At 40.7% G+C, this 17,225-nt stretch overlaps 1 protein-coding gene across 2 annotated transcripts in view; it reads left to right on the forward strand.

The window, feature by feature from the left end:
- ston2 (stonin 2) overlaps window positions 1-14,094 on the forward strand; it is a 148,608-nt gene extending 134,514 nt beyond the window's left edge. For both annotated transcript variants that reach the window (XM_072273103.1, XM_072273095.1), the window contains 2 exons: window positions 11,947-12,149; window positions 13,470-14,094. In XM_072273103.1, coding sequence (XP_072129204.1) covers window positions 11,947-12,149; window positions 13,470-13,553 — 287 coding nt within the window. In that variant the 3' untranslated portion in view covers window positions 13,554-14,094. The remainder of the gene's footprint in view (window positions 1-11,946; window positions 12,150-13,469) is intronic.
- The last annotated feature ends 3,131 nt before the right edge of the window (window positions 14,095-17,225 follow it).

Below are 17,225 nucleotides of genomic sequence, written 5' to 3' on the forward strand. Positions count from 1 at the left end.
GAAGCTGTTCCTGAATCGCTGAGTGTGTGCCTTCAGGCTTCTGTATCTCCTACCTGATGGTAACAGTGAGAAAAGGGCATGCCCTGGGTGCTGGAGGTCCTTAATAACGGACGCTGCCTTTCTGAGACACCACAATTGTAAATAATTATAAATAAATCAATTGTAAATAAATTTAAATATTTTAATTCCTAACTGTACATGGAGATGTACATAGGTATTGGAACTACTTTAATTTCTCTCTTGACCCTGTATCAACAATTGTAACTAACATGAAATGCCCAGAATAATTGCCTTTTGCACTATCTTGCTGAAGTTGATGATCATGTTTAAGTAGGCTATCTGCAAAAGTAAGGCAATTGCTTCGCCAATAATAATCAAACTAACATTGAAGATACAGGACAATTAACAGCCATCTAATTGTACCAGATAAATTCCAATCTTTATTCTGCAATAACATATGTTAGCTCTTTGCTATAGCAGGTTATAGGCTTAACCATCAGAAACTAAGAAATAACTAACTTCTGCTTTCTGTCATGTTCAAAAAAAGGATGAAATATTCCATGGTGAAACTTTCCCACATGCACTGTGTGAAGCTACTTGAAAGAATATAGTACAATTGATGTAACATTCTGATCGGGATTTGTGCTTCATTCACTGCAGTGATTTGAGCAGATAGGCAAACACTTAAAGCACAGTACTGAGACACAGTGCTGTACTGTAAAAGTGTTGCCTTTCAGATGAGATATCAAACTAAACCACTGTAAGAGAGTGCTATAACAAAATAGGAATTCTGGAAGTACTCAGCAAATCAATAGCAGCAGTGGAAAGGAAGCAGAATGCTTCAGATCAATGAATCTTCTTCATGTGATAGTTTGTGACTGTAGCATTGTCCACTGTAGTGGATGTAAGTTTAAAAAGAATCCTAGTCAAAGTAAATTTATTGTCAAAATAGGTATATGTCACCATATGCTACCTTGAGATTCATTGATTTACAGGCACTTACAGGAAAATAAAATACAATGAATTTATTTTTATTATACATATAAACAAAGACAAAACATGCAACGTGCAGAAACAATTACTTTAAATAAAATAAACTTTATACATAATAAAAAATGAATGTACAAGAATAAACTGTTCAAAGCCTTTTCATTATTTACATTCATAGGCAAAGTGTTACATTCATTAACATCAATAACACTTATTTGGCACTCTGGGGTGCTATACCACTACAGTACCTGAGGGGCTTCCTCATCCAGTACGGCCTCTTCATCTCCAGTAGCAGAAGAACCCAAAACTGTGGTCCTTCTCCCACTGAACCTTTGTGGCAACTACACCAAGTTTCAGTGCGTCCCTGAGCATGTAGACCTGCACCCTCTCGGCAGTATTCCTCCACAGACATCTCGATGTACCGGCACACCAACATGTTTTAGGCAGACCAAAGAGCGTCTTTCACTGAGTTGATGGTCTGCCAGCACCACTTGATGTTCCCCTCTGTGTGTGTACCTGGGAACAACCTGTAGATCAGAGTAGCACACACAAAATGCGGAAGGAACTCGATAGGGCTGGTAGCATCTATGGAAAAGAGAAAACAGTTGACTTTTCAGGCTGAGACCCTTCATCAGGTCCTGCTGTCTGGCCTGCTGACTTCCTCCAGCATTTTGTGTGTGTTGCTTGGATTTCCAGAATCTGGAGATTTTCTCTTTTTCATAGATCAGAGTCCTCTGTCAGAATTGTAGATCTGTCCTACAACTGCATGGAATGAACCATGACACAAGCCCTTGCATCTTTTTCCACACCCTCTTTGCAAAGCTACAGTCCATGCAAATTAAAAAATGACAATAACGCTGAGGACATATGTTGTAGAATCTTTGATAGTGAGTATGTAGGTTATGGAATCAGTTGTGAGTGACATTGTTCATGTTGATTCAGGAGCCTGATGGTTGTAGGGTAATAACCGTTCCTGAAGCTGGTGGTGTTGGACTGAAGGCTTCTGTACTTTCTTCCCAATGGTGTTAGCAAGAGAGCATAACCTGAGTACAAACATAGTAAACCTACAGCAATAGGCTCTTTGGCCTACAAAACTGTGCCGAACATGTCCTTACCTTAGAGATTACCTAGGGTTACCCATAGCCCTCTGTTTTTCTAAGCTCGATGTATCTACCCAGGAGTCTCTTAAAAGACCCTATCGTATCCGCCTCCACCACCATCACCGGCAGCCCATTCCACACACTCACTATTCTCTGTGTAAAAAAAACTTACCCCTGACATCTCCTCTGTACTTACTTCCAAGCACCTTAAAACTGTGCCCTCTCGTACTAGCCATTTCAGCCCTGGGAAAAAGCCTCTGACTATCCACATGATCAATGCCTCTCATCATCTTGTACACCTCTATCAGGTCACCTCTCATCCTCCATCGCTCCAAAGAGAAAAGGCCGAATTCACTCAACCTATTCTCATAGGGCATGCTCCCCAATCTAGGCATCATCCTTGTAAATCTCCTCTGCACCCTCTGCAAGAGATAGTACTATCTGTTCTTTCAGTTAGTCCTGACGAAGGGTCTTGGCCCGAAACGATGACTGCACCTCTTCCTATAGATGCTGCCTGGCCTTCTGTGTTCCACCAGCATTTTGTGTGTGTTACTTGAATTTCCAGCATCTGCAGATTTCCTTATGTTTGCTGTTTATCTTATTACAGTTTGTGGGACTTTTCTGTGCGCGATTTAATAGTTGTTTTTACCTCCAGGTCAACAATGATTGCTTTTCAAAGAGCATTTTAAAACATCCTAAAGATTTCAAAGGCACTTTTATCTTAAAATATAAAAAAAATGCAATATAGTACATGGAAGTAAAACTCCAGTTGCTCCATTTTTGTTAAAATAAAATTCTTTGGATTGAAATACTTATTTTAAACCATATTTGCTTCTATTAAGTAGTTGGTTGATTTAAAAGCATTGCATTAGTTCTTTTGAAACTATTTCTGTCAAAACCTAATTTAAATCCATTAGTCTCCTGTCCTGAAGGCACCTCTGCTCCTGCACTAAACAAATCAATCAATGAAAATATCATGCCTGCACTTCTGTAGTCTAGGTCAGTGCCTCATCATAACTGAATCATCAAGGGAGTTTGAATTTTGTTTATAAGCAGCTGATGAAAGAGCTGTTTCAAAAACTTGCAAATGATTGAAACGACAGTACATGTCCAGGCTTTGCCCTATTAATCATACTGCAGTGTTCCTGGATAAAGGCAATTATGCACGCCACTGTAATTAAATTCTGCCTGCAATTATGAAAGACATGACAACCTCTGTTATTAGTAAGAAAATGAAAAAAAATCAGCATGGGAACAGACTTTCTACTTTACCATTTTGTAACATTAATGTATATTGTTCTGACTCTTGGAATTGTCAGTCTGTATGACTCTTCAGCCCATAGTCTGTGCTAACCACCATGTGCCCAGATGTACTAATCCCATTTTCCAACATCAACATGTGGCTTTCTATATAATGGTATTTCGGGTTCTCATCTAATATATTGAGAATTTCTAACAACAACCACCTTCAAACAGATTTCAATAACTACAGGTGAAAATTTTTTCATCCTCACTAAATAACTTGCTATTTACTCTAAGAGTATGCCCTATTTTATACTGCTGAGGGAATTTTTTCCCCTCAGTTTTACACCAGCTCTGCCCTGGCATGTTTTTCATAATCTCCCTTCAGCCTTCTCTGTTCCAAGGCAATCAAATCCAACCAAACCAGTTTCTCAAAGCTTGAAGTGCTCCATCCCAGGCAACATCCTGATGTATTTTAGCAGTAAAACTCAATTAAATTTCCACAGGAGCTCATCAGGTCAAACAGCATCTATGGAGAGGAATAAAGAGTCTCTATTTTAAATGAAGACCCTTCATTAGGACTGAAAGGGGTTTGGCCCGAAGTGTTGACTTCTTTATTCTCTTCCATAGATGTTGCCTGACTCATGTGTTCCTCCACCATATTGTTACTTTGGATTTCTAGCATCTGTAGAACCTCTTATGGTTATCAACTCGTAAATATTTTTGTATCACTGAAGACTGTCCTATGCTTTATCAGCAATGACACCAACTTTTGTGCCAGCTACAAGCTTAACTAATCATATTTTCTCCATTCTCCATTCAAGATTATTTAATGTAATTTCCTGTACACAAATGTAAAGGAGAACAAAATAATTATTACTCCGGATCCAATATGGCACAAAAAAATACAATAAATATTAATACATAAGATAGCTTATTGTGTATTCACAAAATGACAATAGGTTGTATGTAAGGAGACTTGCAGGAAATAATAAAGTAGTGGTGAAGTTATTGGGTGGAGGGGATCAGCCTTGCTGCTTGGGGCTAGTAACTGTTTTTGAGTTTGGTGGTCCTGATATAGATGCTGTCTAGCCTCCTCCATGATGGGAGTGGGACAAACAATCCATAAGCAGGATGGATGGGAACTTCCAAAATATGGCTGGCTTTTTTCTGGCACCTCTCTCAATATATGTCCTTGATGGTAGGTAGGCTGGTGCGTGTGATATGTTGGGCAGTTTTAGAGCCTTCCTGTCTATCGCAGTGCAGTTTCTGTACTGAGCAGTGATGCAAATTATTAGGATGCATATCTGTGGAATGATGTGAGTATAGATGTACAAAGTCCAGCTCTCTTCAGCCTCATCAGAAAGTAGAGGTATTGATGAGCTTTCTTGAATGTGAAGGATATGTTCTGGGATCATGAGAGATTATGTGTGATGTGCACATAAGGAGGAGTCTTGTTGACATTAAGGAAGAGGTTATTTGCCTAGCACCAGGCCTTGAGCTCTTCCACCTCCTCTCTGTAGGCTGTCTCATCATTGTTGCTGATGAGCCCCACCACTGTCATGACATCAGCAAACTTGTTGATGTGATTGCTAGGGTGTTTAGTCATATGTCAGCAGAGTGTACAGCAATGGGCTCAGCTCACAGCCCTTGGAGGCTTCTGTAATGAGGATGATGAGGAGGGAGGAGTGGTTGTGCATCCTGACTACCTGAGGTCTGTTGGTTAGGAAGTCCAACACCCAGTTGTGCAGTGGTAATCGTCGTGGCTATCCCTCGAGGTTGAGGATGATGGTCTTCATTCTGAAGAAGTGGCCCACAGAGCGAAGACGCCTGTGCGTGTATTTGTTTAACATTTGTCTAACGTGTACTTGATGTTGCACTCCAAGAAGCACATGATACTTCACAAGTCAACCAACTGATTCCAATGGTATGAAACCATGACAATTGGAGCTGATGGATTTGTTGCAGCCTTCATCCGCCTTCACAGCCTTTGAGTTTGAAGTAATTTCGTCCGCCTGTTCCACAGTTGAGGTCTTGATTGTATTGTTCTTTGTCAGGGACCTCACCCTCGACCTTACTGCCATGGGCGACCCTACCAGGAGCATAGCAGTAGTATATCCGAATAGAACGAGGAGCAGGAGTTCGTTCACCAAGGTCTGTAGGACAATAGTGTTGAATGCTGAACTGAAATCCAGAAACAGCGTTCTGACATAAGTGTTCTTGTTTTCTAGGTGAGTCAGGGCCAGTGCATGATAGATGCCTTGGCATCTGTCATAGAAAGATATCATAAGTTAGCATGTTGGTGAGTGTCTGATGTGGCAGTTTTGGAGTTTTTGACATGTACCATTAACAGCCATTCAAAGTACTTCAAGATGATTGGCATCATGGACACCAGGTGGTAATTGTTTAGTTCTGAAGCTGCTCTTTGGTGTAGGGTTGGTGTTTGCTGATTTGAAGCATGTGGTGACATAAGCTTGGATGAGTGAATTGTTGAAGATGTCTGTGAAGATGACAGTGAGCTGATGTGTACACTCACTGAGTACTTGGCCTTGGATGTTGTCTGGCTTGGCAGGCTTACGGGGGTTGACTCTCTGCAGAGTCCTTATCAGAGAGGGATGCTTCACAGGTGCAGTCAACGCTGTTTTCATTGCATAGTCTGTAATGCCCTTGAAACCCAGCAGCATAATCCGGGGGTCATGACTGGACAGAGATTTTTAAATTTTTGTGCTGAGGCTGCCTTTGCCCACTTGATGCCAAAGATGAGGATTCTCCCAATCTTCACATGCAGATCATTAATATATAGAGCAAGCAGTGGAAGTCCTAGCACCAATCCCTGCAGTACACTAGTTACGGACTTCCATTGCAAAAATATCCCTTCGACCATTACCTGTTGCCTCATAAACATGTCAGGTGATTGATGCTCTGTTTAGCAACCGTTTTGGCAGACAGAGTTCTTTTTCAGGTTTATTATCACTGACGTTTGTCATGAAATTTTTTGTTTTGTGGCAGAAGTGCAGTGCAATATGTAAAAAAAAAATCAGTTACAATAAGAAGATATTTTGAAAAATAAATGGTGCAAAAAGAGAGCCAAATAGTGAGGTAGTGTTCATGGGTTCATAGACCATTCAGAAATCTGATGGCAGAGGGGAAGAAGCTGTTCCTAAAATGTTGAGTATACATCTTCAGGCTGCTGTACCTCTTCCCTGATGGTAGCAATGAGAAGAAGGCATGTCCTGGGTGGTGAAGGTCCTTCATAATGGATGTCACCTTCTTCAGGCACCATCTTTGAAGATGCCCTGGAGGGTGGGGAAGCTAGTACTCATGATGGAGCTGGCTGATTTTACAACCTTCTGCTGCTTTTTTGATCATGTGCAGTGGAACCTTTTTTGTTAATTATTCACATGTTAACTATTTTAATTTCATTGATATGTGAACCATTGCCTGAAATAATTTGTTGCTTTATTTCAAACTTTTGGTATTGATAGTAGCTTACCACACTGCATTCATGCGTGATTCCTGCCCTCTCAACAACAGGGCCCTGGTTCCCACACTCCCTTTCCCGCACTCTCTTTCAGAATCAAGTTTATTATCACTGAAATAAGGTGTGAAATTTTAATGGCAGCAGCACAGTACAGTGTTTTCCTGATTCCTGGACTCCCGGGGTCCTGCTCAGACTATTTTCTAAACAGGAAGGAAATTCAACAATCAGAGGTGCAAAGGACTTGGGAGTCCTCATGCAGGATTCACTAAAGGTTAACTTGCAAGTTGAGTCAGTGGGAAGGAAGGCAATTGCAATGTTACCATTCAAAAGGACTAGAATATGAAAGTAAGGATGTGATGCTGAGGCTTTATAAGGCATTGGTCAGATAGCATTGTGAGCAGTTTTAGACCATTCATCTAAGAAAGTTGTGCTGGTATTGAAGTGGGTCCAAAGGAGGTTCACGACAATTATCCCAGGAATGAAATGGTTAATGTGTGAGGAGTGTTTGATGGCTCTGGGCTTGTTCTCACTGGAGCTTAGGAAAAAAGAGAGGGGAATCTCACTGAAACTGATTGAATATTGAAAGGCGTAGATCATTTCTTGTTGTGGGGCAGTTCTAGGACCTGAAGGCACAGCCTTAGAATACAAGTACTTCCCATTAGAACCAAGATGAGGAAGAATTTCTTTAGCCGGAGAGTGGTGAATCTGTGGAATTCACTGCTACAGTCTGCTACGGAGGCCAAGTCATTTGGTATATTTAGAGCGGATGTTGATAGGTTCTTGATTAAATAGATAAATAGATAGATAGATATACTCTATTAATCCCGAGGGAAATTTGGTTTCGGTACAGCCGCACCAACCAAGAATAGAGTGTAAATATAGCAATACAAAAAAAAAACCAACAATCAAACACCAAAATTCAAACTATGCCAGATGGAAAATAAGTCCAGGACCAATCTATTGGCTCAGGGTGTCTGACCCTCCATGGGAGAAGCTGCACATTCAATGGCCACAGGCAGGAATGACCTCCAGTGCCGACTATGTTAAGGCGTCAAAAGATGTGGGGAGAAGGTAGGAGAACGGGGTTGAGAGGGATAATAAATCAGCCATGATGGAATGGCAGAGCAGACTCAATGGGCCAAATAGCCTAATTCTGCTCCTGTATCTTGTGGTCTTATGCTTCACGTGCTCTCTTTAAACTGACTCGACCTCATTTTCTGTACTCCTTTTAAATTTAGTGGGTTCCTACAGTAGTCAAAGTCGAAGTACTTTTTAAAACAAAGTTCACGTATGTTACCATGTGCTTTTTTGGCAGTTTACAGGAAAATAATGAAATACAGATGAATTTATTAAAAACGATACATAAACTAAGACTGACAAACTACCAATGTACAAAAGACAAACCCTGCAAATGAACTCTGAGAATATGAGTTATTGAAACAATTTTTGTGTAGGCACCCTATGTACTACATAGAAATACACAAAACATCTAATCAGTAATGTTTATTCAATATGTGTTTTGTTATTTGCTCACAAGCATCCATAATATTATTATAGACCTTTAGCCTCCTTTCCTTCCTGATAAAGAGTCTCAACCCAAAGTGTCAGCAATTCCTTTCAACTCTGGCTGCTGCCTGATCTACTGAGTTCCTGCAGAAGTTTGATTTTTGCTCCAGATTCTAGCAAGTGCAATCTCCTGTGTGTTCAGACTCTCTTCCTTCATCTATCTAATCTTGTTGATATTCTTTGACATTACAGCAGTTTCTTTTTTGCTCCGTTTTTGTCTTTGTTTTTGATTCTTTACTCTTTTCAATCCCCAGCCATTGTCTGCTTCCATCCACCCTATCTCATTCTTACATAGTTTGAAATACTTGCGTCATAATACATGATAACACATTTTGATCTAATGCCAGGAGGTCCAGTTTAACATGTAATTGAATTTGTATTTCCTCATAGCAGGTAGTATTGTACAATGTGCTCTATAAATGCTCAACTTTTTTCCTTTATTTTGATCCCAATATTCCATTTTGCATAGTAATCAAGGTTTTAATTTGGCCTGTCTGAACTTCTTTACCATTATATTCTTTATCTCCTTGAGATGAAATCTAGAATTTTATCAACAATCTTATAAATTTCATAGCAAAAAAAATGGAGAGAACAACAATGGTTCGAGCAAGATCTTATGGGGATGGAATGTGAGAAGGAATTGCTGACCTTTCTTTTTCAGGCTCTGCATCAGCACTTAGAATGGAGAGGGAAGATGGCCTCTATAAAGAGGGTTGAGAGAGGGTCCAGAGGTGATTTCTGGACCAAAGAGGGTTGAAGGAACAGATAGGTGGAGCTGGTGGGCAAGGATGAGGGATGAAGTTATGAGGCAGAGAATGATATGTGGAAGCAGACAAGGACACAAACAAACAGATGGACCATACAGGGGAAGATGAACTTGAAGACTGAGGTGGGGGGGCGGTATAGGAAAGGGAACAAAAATGGCAATGCAATCTAAAGGAACAACATCTTGTATTCAGTTCTGGTAGGCTACAACACATTATGAGTACTGAATTTCCTGGCTTTCCTTCCAATTCACCACTGGCTTCCCATTTTTGTTCACTTTTTCATTACCTTCTTCCCCTTTGAACCCTCCAATTCTGTACCACTCTCCTCCTCATTCCTTTTGCCTAGTTTCCAACATCTGCAGTCTTTTGCCTGTCCATGATAAACATAGGATATGGAAAACTACAGCACGGTGCAAGTCCTTCAGCCCACAGTGTCATGCTGACCTTTTAACCAACTCCCTAGATCAATTTAATGCTTCTCTCCCACATAACTCTCCATGTTTCTTTCATCTGCTTACCCCTTAATCTCCTTAATGTATCCATAAGATATGCAGTACTGTGCAAAAGTCTAAGGAATGAATGAATGAGAGAGAGAGCACGTGCGACCCATATCAGAATCAGGTTGATCATCACTCACGTATGTCATGAAATCTGCTTTATTTTGTGGCAGCAGTGCAGTGCAATACATAAAATTATTACAGAACTATGCAAGTCTTGGGTTCCCTAGCTATATGTATGTGCCCAAGACTTTTGCACATTACTGTAGGAGCAGAATTAGGCCAGTCAGCCCATCATGTCTGTTATGCCATTCTATCATTGCTGATTTATTATCCCTCTCAACCCTTTTCTCCTACTTTCTCCCTGTAACGTTTGATGCCCTGATTAATCAAAAACTTTGCTTTAAATATACTCAGTGACTTGGCCTCCATGGCCATTTGTGGCAATGAATTCCGCAGATTCACTACCCTCTGGCTAAAGAAATTCCTTCTCATCTCTGTTTTAAGTGGACATCCCTCTATTGTGAGGCTGTACCCTTTGTTCCTAGACTAACCCACTGTAGGAAACATCCTCTCCACATCCACTTTATCTAGGCCTTTCAATATTCGAAAGGTTTCAATGAAGTCTAGCAAGCACAGGCCCAGAGTCTCATGTTATTCCAGAATCATTCATGTGAATCTCCTCTGGATCTCCTTCAATGCTGGCACATCTTTTCTTAGCTAAGGGATCCAAAATTCTAACAGTGTTCCAAGTGAGGTCTGACCGATGCCTTATAAAGCCTCAACATTGCAATCCTTGCTGTTATTTTCTAGTCCTCTCAAAATCAATGCCAACATTGCATTTGCCTTTCTTACCATTGACTCAACCTGCAAGTTAACCTGTAAGGAATCCTGCACAAGGACTCACAAGTTCCTTTGCACATCTAAATCCTGAATTTTCTGGCAACACACACAAAATACTGGAGGAACTCAGCAGGCCAGGCAGCATCTATGGAAAAGAGTACAGTCAATGTTTTGGGTTAGTCTCTGTCCTTATTCCTTCTTCCAAAGTGCATGACCATACACTTCCCCACATTATATTCCATCTGCCACTTCTTTGACAATTCTCCCAATATGTTGAAGTCTTTCTGCAGACTCCTTACTTCCTGAACACTACCTGTCCTTCCACCTTCCTTCGTATTGTCCGCAAACTTAACCCTAATGCCATGAATTCTGTCATCTGAATCATTGACATATAATGTGAAACAAAGAGGTCCCTGTGGAACACCACTAGTCACTGATAGCCAACTAGAAAAGGCCCCCATAATTCCCAATCTTCCACTCCTGCCAGTCAGTCAATCTTCTATCCATGTTAATATCTTTCCTATAATATCATGGGCTTTTACCTTGTTAATCAGCCTTACTTGTGGCACCTTGTCAAAGGCCTTCTGAAAATCCAAGTAAACAACATGCAGTGACTCTCCTTTGTCTGTCTGCCTTTACCAGCACCCTTGACAGTGCCTTCTTCACACACACCAGTCTCTGTGTTTTAAAAAAAAAACTTCTGATATCCCTCCCAATGATGCCCTCTTGTATAAGCTATTTCTGCCCTGGGAAAAAAGTCTCTGGCTGTTCGCTCTACATGTGCCCCTTATAATCTTGTATTCGTTTATCAAGTCACCTCTCATCCTCCTTTGTTCCAGAGGGAAAAGACCTAGCTCGCTCAACTTACTCTTATAAGACTTGCTTTCAAATCCAAGCAGCATCCTGATAAATAACTTTTGCAGTTGATCAAGTTCCTCAGCAGATATGGGTGCAGCACGGTATCATAGTGGTAAACATAACCCTTTATAGCACTAGTAATCAGTGGTCAATTCCCACTGCTATCTGTACAGAGTTAGTACCTTCTCCTTGGGACTGTGATATCTTCTGGGTGGTCCAGTTTCCTCCCACATTTCAAAGACGTATGAATTAGTTAAGGTTAGTAAATTGTTAGCATGCAATGTAGGAGCCAGAAACATGGCAACACTTGCGGGCTGCCCACAGCACATCCTCAGACTTTTTTGGTCATTGACACAAATGACCCATTTCGTTATGCATGTTTCGATGTAACTGTGACAAATGAAGCCAGTCTGTCTATTCTGTTCAGGTAATCAAATTTTATTATGTGAATCTTCCATGCAATAGAAAAACTAGTTTTTCTGGTTCTTCAGTATTAATTTCTTTAAATGTTGTTCAACAAAGATCATTTTCGCACTTGTAAAAACACTTCCAACTTTGTCACACTCTGTATGCTAATAAAATATAAAATACTGTTTTTACAGCTTCAGGACATCCACATTCCTTTTACTGCCACCTTGAGCTAGGATCTGATCGGGAAGTGCCCGCTAGTTTTGTCCACTATGTGGATGTGGAATATGACATGCCATGTACGTCAGCATCAAAAACCACAGTTAGGTCGATCACAGTAGCTGACAAGACAGATGTGAGAAAGTGGGTTGTTTACAAAGCACACTACAATTATCAGGTAAGCTCCAAGTTGTAATCACCATCACCTTATGGCATATTACTATCATTCATTTTTCTTGAACAGTGAGTACACTGTACATCACCACTGACATGTTCCCAACATTCAAATTTTCAATTCTGTTCTTCCCTTTACTGTCCAGTCCTGATGAAAGCACAAAATGTCAACTGTTTATTCTTCTCCATAGATGCTGTTTGACCCACTGAGTTCCTCCAGCATTTTTTGTGTTGGTTGTTTCAATTCTATTCCTGTGTTTTTCTTTATAAATTTCTCGTACCATTCCAGTCATCAAATCAAACTACTTGAAAATACGATGAAACTGGCTGTAACTCATCCCTCAAAAACAGAACTTTTTATTTTTTCTTAGAATATGGATGTGATATTTATTACCCAATCCTTTTGTTTAAATTGCTGAATGTCTGATTGTCTTCTGAAGACATTTTAAGAAACACACATTGTAGAAAATTACCTGAAGCTTTAGAAAGGATACAGAAGATACTTACCAGGATGTTGCCAGGACTAGAGGGCATGACCTATGAGGATCGATTAAGTGAGCTAGGGCTTTTCTCTTTGGACCAAAGAAGGATGAGGGGCGACTTGATAGAGGTGTACAGATTAATGAGGCATAGATTGAGTGGAAGCCAGAGAATTTTTCCTAGTGTGGGAATGGCTAATACAAGGGGACATTATTTTAAGGTAATTAGGCATTTGGAAGAAAGTACAGCGGGTATGTTAGAGGTAAGGTTTTCTTACACAGAGCGTGGTGGGTGTGTGGAATGCCCTGCCAGGGGTGGTGGTAGAGGCAGGTAGGCAGGTACATTAGGAGCATTTAAGACACCCTTGGCACATGGGTGGTAGAAAAATGGAGGGCTATGTAGGAGGGAAGGGTTAGATTGATTCAAGATTGTTTAATGTCATTTCCATTACACAAGGAGAATGGAATAATTGTTACAAATAGCACAATAAGGTAAAGAATACAATAATAAAAATACATACAAATACATAAGGTACCTTGTATACATAGGTTGATTGTATGTCCATAAAGTGATGCTAGGCTCAGAAGTATCTGTACCAAAGGTGACTGACAGGAAATGATAAAGTAGTGGTACTCTCCAAAGAGAAACCTTAGCGTAAATTATAAGCTCAGCACATCACTGTGGGCTGAAAGGCCTGTACTGTACAGTAATGCACTGTACAGGCACGACTATTAACATCAAAATAATAGCTTTAGTGTTGACATTAATCATTTTTTTTCTGAAGTAGCTTGAAAAGTAATGCTTCTATCTTGTATGCAGTGATTTTTTTTTGTATCTTGCACAGGTGGAAATTGAACAGAGGAGGGTTCGGGCTGCGAGTGGGGATGGTATGGAAACTGACCATCCAAACGAATGTGCTCAACAGTGAAGCAATCCACGTGCAGAAACCATACCATTACACTGCCATGTCGGTGTGCCTGTCTAGCAGGTAGCACATTGCCATCTTTGCGCAAATTTCAACATTTCAATTCCTGAAGAGACCAAAAGAAAAAGGAATTTTAATTGTTGCATTTGCTGGATTTAATAACTAAAAATGTTGGGACAAAATCTACTGATTGAACTCCTCAGTGTGTATTCTATGTGGAGTACTGTATCTTCTCATCAAATACCACATAATCAATCTTGGTTTCTTTCTTGGACGTACTTAGAACTCGAGCAAGGACTGAACTAGGTCTCATTGTTGGGAAACTCTTAGGCTTGCTGTGCACCTTTTCTTTTTTCCTTTTCTGAAAACACAGAAGGAGATAGTCACGTGGCTGCAGGCAGCAGGTCACCTTCTCCTGTCATCCTGTTCGGCACTTGTGCATCAGAGATTGAGATTTTCTGATAAAGAAGGGCTTACTGGTCCTTTTGTGGGTTGTTCTGCAATGAAAAAGAAATTAAAGATGCGTTGTTTCCTTTTTAAAATTCTACTGAGATTGTGACATTTCAAAAAAAAAATCACGTTTTTTGTTTGAAAATTTGAAATATCTTTAGATAAATGAAATGTGCTCTGACTTTAGGAAGGAATTTCTTGCTGTAGCAAAAGGCAAAATTAATAGAATATTGCATTTTTGTATTCCTTGTGTACTACTTGGACTCCTTAGTAACCTGACTAGTTATTGGGTAAATGCATTACCTGGAGTTCTGAGCCTTACACATGGGATAGTCAGTGATGCCAAGAATAGGAGTTTGGTATCCAAATTTCCAGCCCCTGTCAGTGCTGAGTTTACTGATCTTTTCCAGTTACCAATGGGATCAGTATAATCACCTCAGTGTCTTTGGTATTACTGGTCTTGGTACCTTTGGGCTAGCAAAATAAAAGAGTCACAGACAAATACAGCAAAGAAATGCGGTCTTTGGCCCACTGAGTCTGGCCATTTTACACTAGTCCTACCCTACCCATTTTATTCTCCCCACATTCCAAACAATTCTTCCAATCCTGGAGGAACTCAGCAGGTTGAGCAGCATCTGCGGAGAAAGGAGTTGTTGACATTTCAGGTCAAAACACTGCACGAGTTTCAGACATTACGACTTATACTAGGGACAGCTTTGCAATGGGGAATTAACCCACTAGTCTTCAGTTATCGTGAGAGGCAGTAAAGACGGTAACCAACAGCAGTGCAGCGGTCACTGAAATTGCTTTACAGCACCAGCGATCACTGATCAGGGTTCAAATCCTGCACTGTATATTCTCCCTGTGACTGTGGGTTTTTTCCAGTTTCCACCCACGTTCCAAAGATTAGGGCAAGTGAGTTACGCACACCAGAACCATGGTGACGCTTGCAGGCTGCCCCAGCACATCACAAATAATGATGCAAACTTTCAACTGCAAATTATATGTACTGCATTTCTCATAGACAGAATGCTACAGCATGGTAACAGGCCCTTTGGCCCAGCTAGTCAATGCTGAACTATTATTCTGCTTAGTCCCACCCATCTGCACACAGCCAGAGCTCTCCATATCCCTCCCATCCACATACCTATCCAATTTTCTCTTAAGTGTTGAAATCAAGCCCGCATACACTTATCCTGCTGGCAGCCTGTTCCCGACTCTCACCACCATCTTAGTTCCCCCCGATATTTTGTCATTGTGCATTCCTTTTGCCTTACCTGTCTTCTGCAAAAAGTTACATCTAAAAGGTTAGAAAGGAACTTTCATATTTCTTTACAGTGTAGAAGTCCATTCCCATCAATCCCCTTCTGTCAGTTCCTTCCCTATAGCCCATACTCCCTTCAACACGCCCTCATTTTCCTGCCATGCATCTCCACAAGGATAGTTTAACTGTACCTGTTTAACCTACGAATATGTCTTTGGGATGTGAGAGGAAAATGGAGTACTCGGGGGCGGGGGGGGGGGGCCTACGCAAACACAACCGAGAACGCACAAACTCGTCACAACAGCACCGAGGTCAGATTCTAACTCTGCTCGCTAACTGCTCCCTCACTGGGCTGCTCTTAAAGAGAAAACCTATTAATTCTTGGGCTGGGAGCAGGGGGGATGACTGGGATAATTTGAATTGGTATCCCAAGGATTTGGCACTAACACTGAGGGCCAAATACCACCTCTTGCGGTGCATAATCATAAGATATGATAACATCACAGTATTAGTATCACCAACAAAGATGTGAGAAAGACTATGATCTAAAGATTAGCTTTACTTGCCACATATACACAGAAACATACAGTATCAAATGAAGTCAGAGTGGATAGTGCTGGGAGCAGCCGCAAATTTTGCCATGCTCTGGTGCATGCTTACAACTCACAACCCTAAACTTGCGACTTTGGAATGTGGGAGGAAACTGGAGCACCCAGAGGAAACCTACATAGTCATGGGGAGAATGTGCGAACTCCCTACACGCAGCAGCCCGAGCTTACTATTTTACTTACTGGCTGCTGTCTGTTACTCAGATGGTGCTAACCGCTACGCTGCTCTGCCACCCAACTTGAGCACAATTTAAGGAGTGAAAGTTGTGGGACTTGCGAAAATGTTAATTAAAAGTGTTGCTTTTTTATGATGATTTGAATATTCTGCAGGCTGCTGAACTACCAAGGAGTTACAGGTGACTTAAAAAGGAATACTTAAGACAGTTTGGAGGGAAAACTAGAATATTGAAATATCTTTGAAGGTCATTATATATCAAACAATAGTAAATCAAGGTGACTAGACTTGCTGTGTGTCTAGAAGATGTTTTGGCACTCGTCCAAGAGGCTTCTTCAGTTCTAATCCATGCTGGGTAGTTTTCTGGCTTATAAACTCTGTGAGTTGTTTAAAGGTATAGCAATCATATGAGGGTCATTAAGAGTTATAGAGGTAATTAGTCTTATCTTTGCATAAATGAAAGTATGAACTGTTGTAGAGATACCGGGGTAAAGATGTTAGGACTACATTGTAGGTAGCTGAAAGGTGGTGTCGTACCCCACCTATCGAAACAGAATATTGAACTAGAACCATAATTTGTTGAGCGTTTCTTCATTAGATGCACAATTTTATAGTGAGGTATGTTCTTCTGCAGCTGTTTGCCATGAATTACATTTCAGGTGCAGTAGGTGAACAACATGGAACCAAGTATACAGTATCGTTCAGAGGGAGCAGTTTACAAAAGCTCGATAGTTCCATAATAAAACTGAGAAATGCCTAGTATGTCAGCACATGAAAGAAAAGGCTTTCCAGCTGTTAATCCTTAAAAGGGATGTTACTCTCCTTTTTGATATTTCAATGTATCTAATCTGCTTTAGTGTTTTGACTTTAATTTTGGATATCCACCACTTTACAGTCTGAGGCTAACCTCTTGTACCATCACATACATGCAGGCCCTTTAGTCCATGCCAAACTATTAATATGCCTGGTCCCATCATTCTGCACTCCATCCCCCTCCCATCCATGTACCTATACAAGTTTCCCTTGCATGTTGAAATTGAGCCCACATCCACCACTTCTCTTGGCAGCTCGTCCCACATTCTCACCACCTTCTGAGTGACGTAGTTCCTCCTCATGTTCCCCTTAACTATTTCACCTTTCACCTTTAACCAATAATCTGTAATTCTAGTCTCACCCAA

The sequence above is a fragment of the Mobula birostris genome, chromosome 1 (genome assembly GCF_030028105.1).
Source record: "Mobula birostris isolate sMobBir1 chromosome 1, sMobBir1.hap1, whole genome shotgun sequence".
Classification (NCBI taxonomy): Eukaryota; Metazoa; Chordata; class Chondrichthyes; order Myliobatiformes; family Myliobatidae; genus Mobula; species Mobula birostris.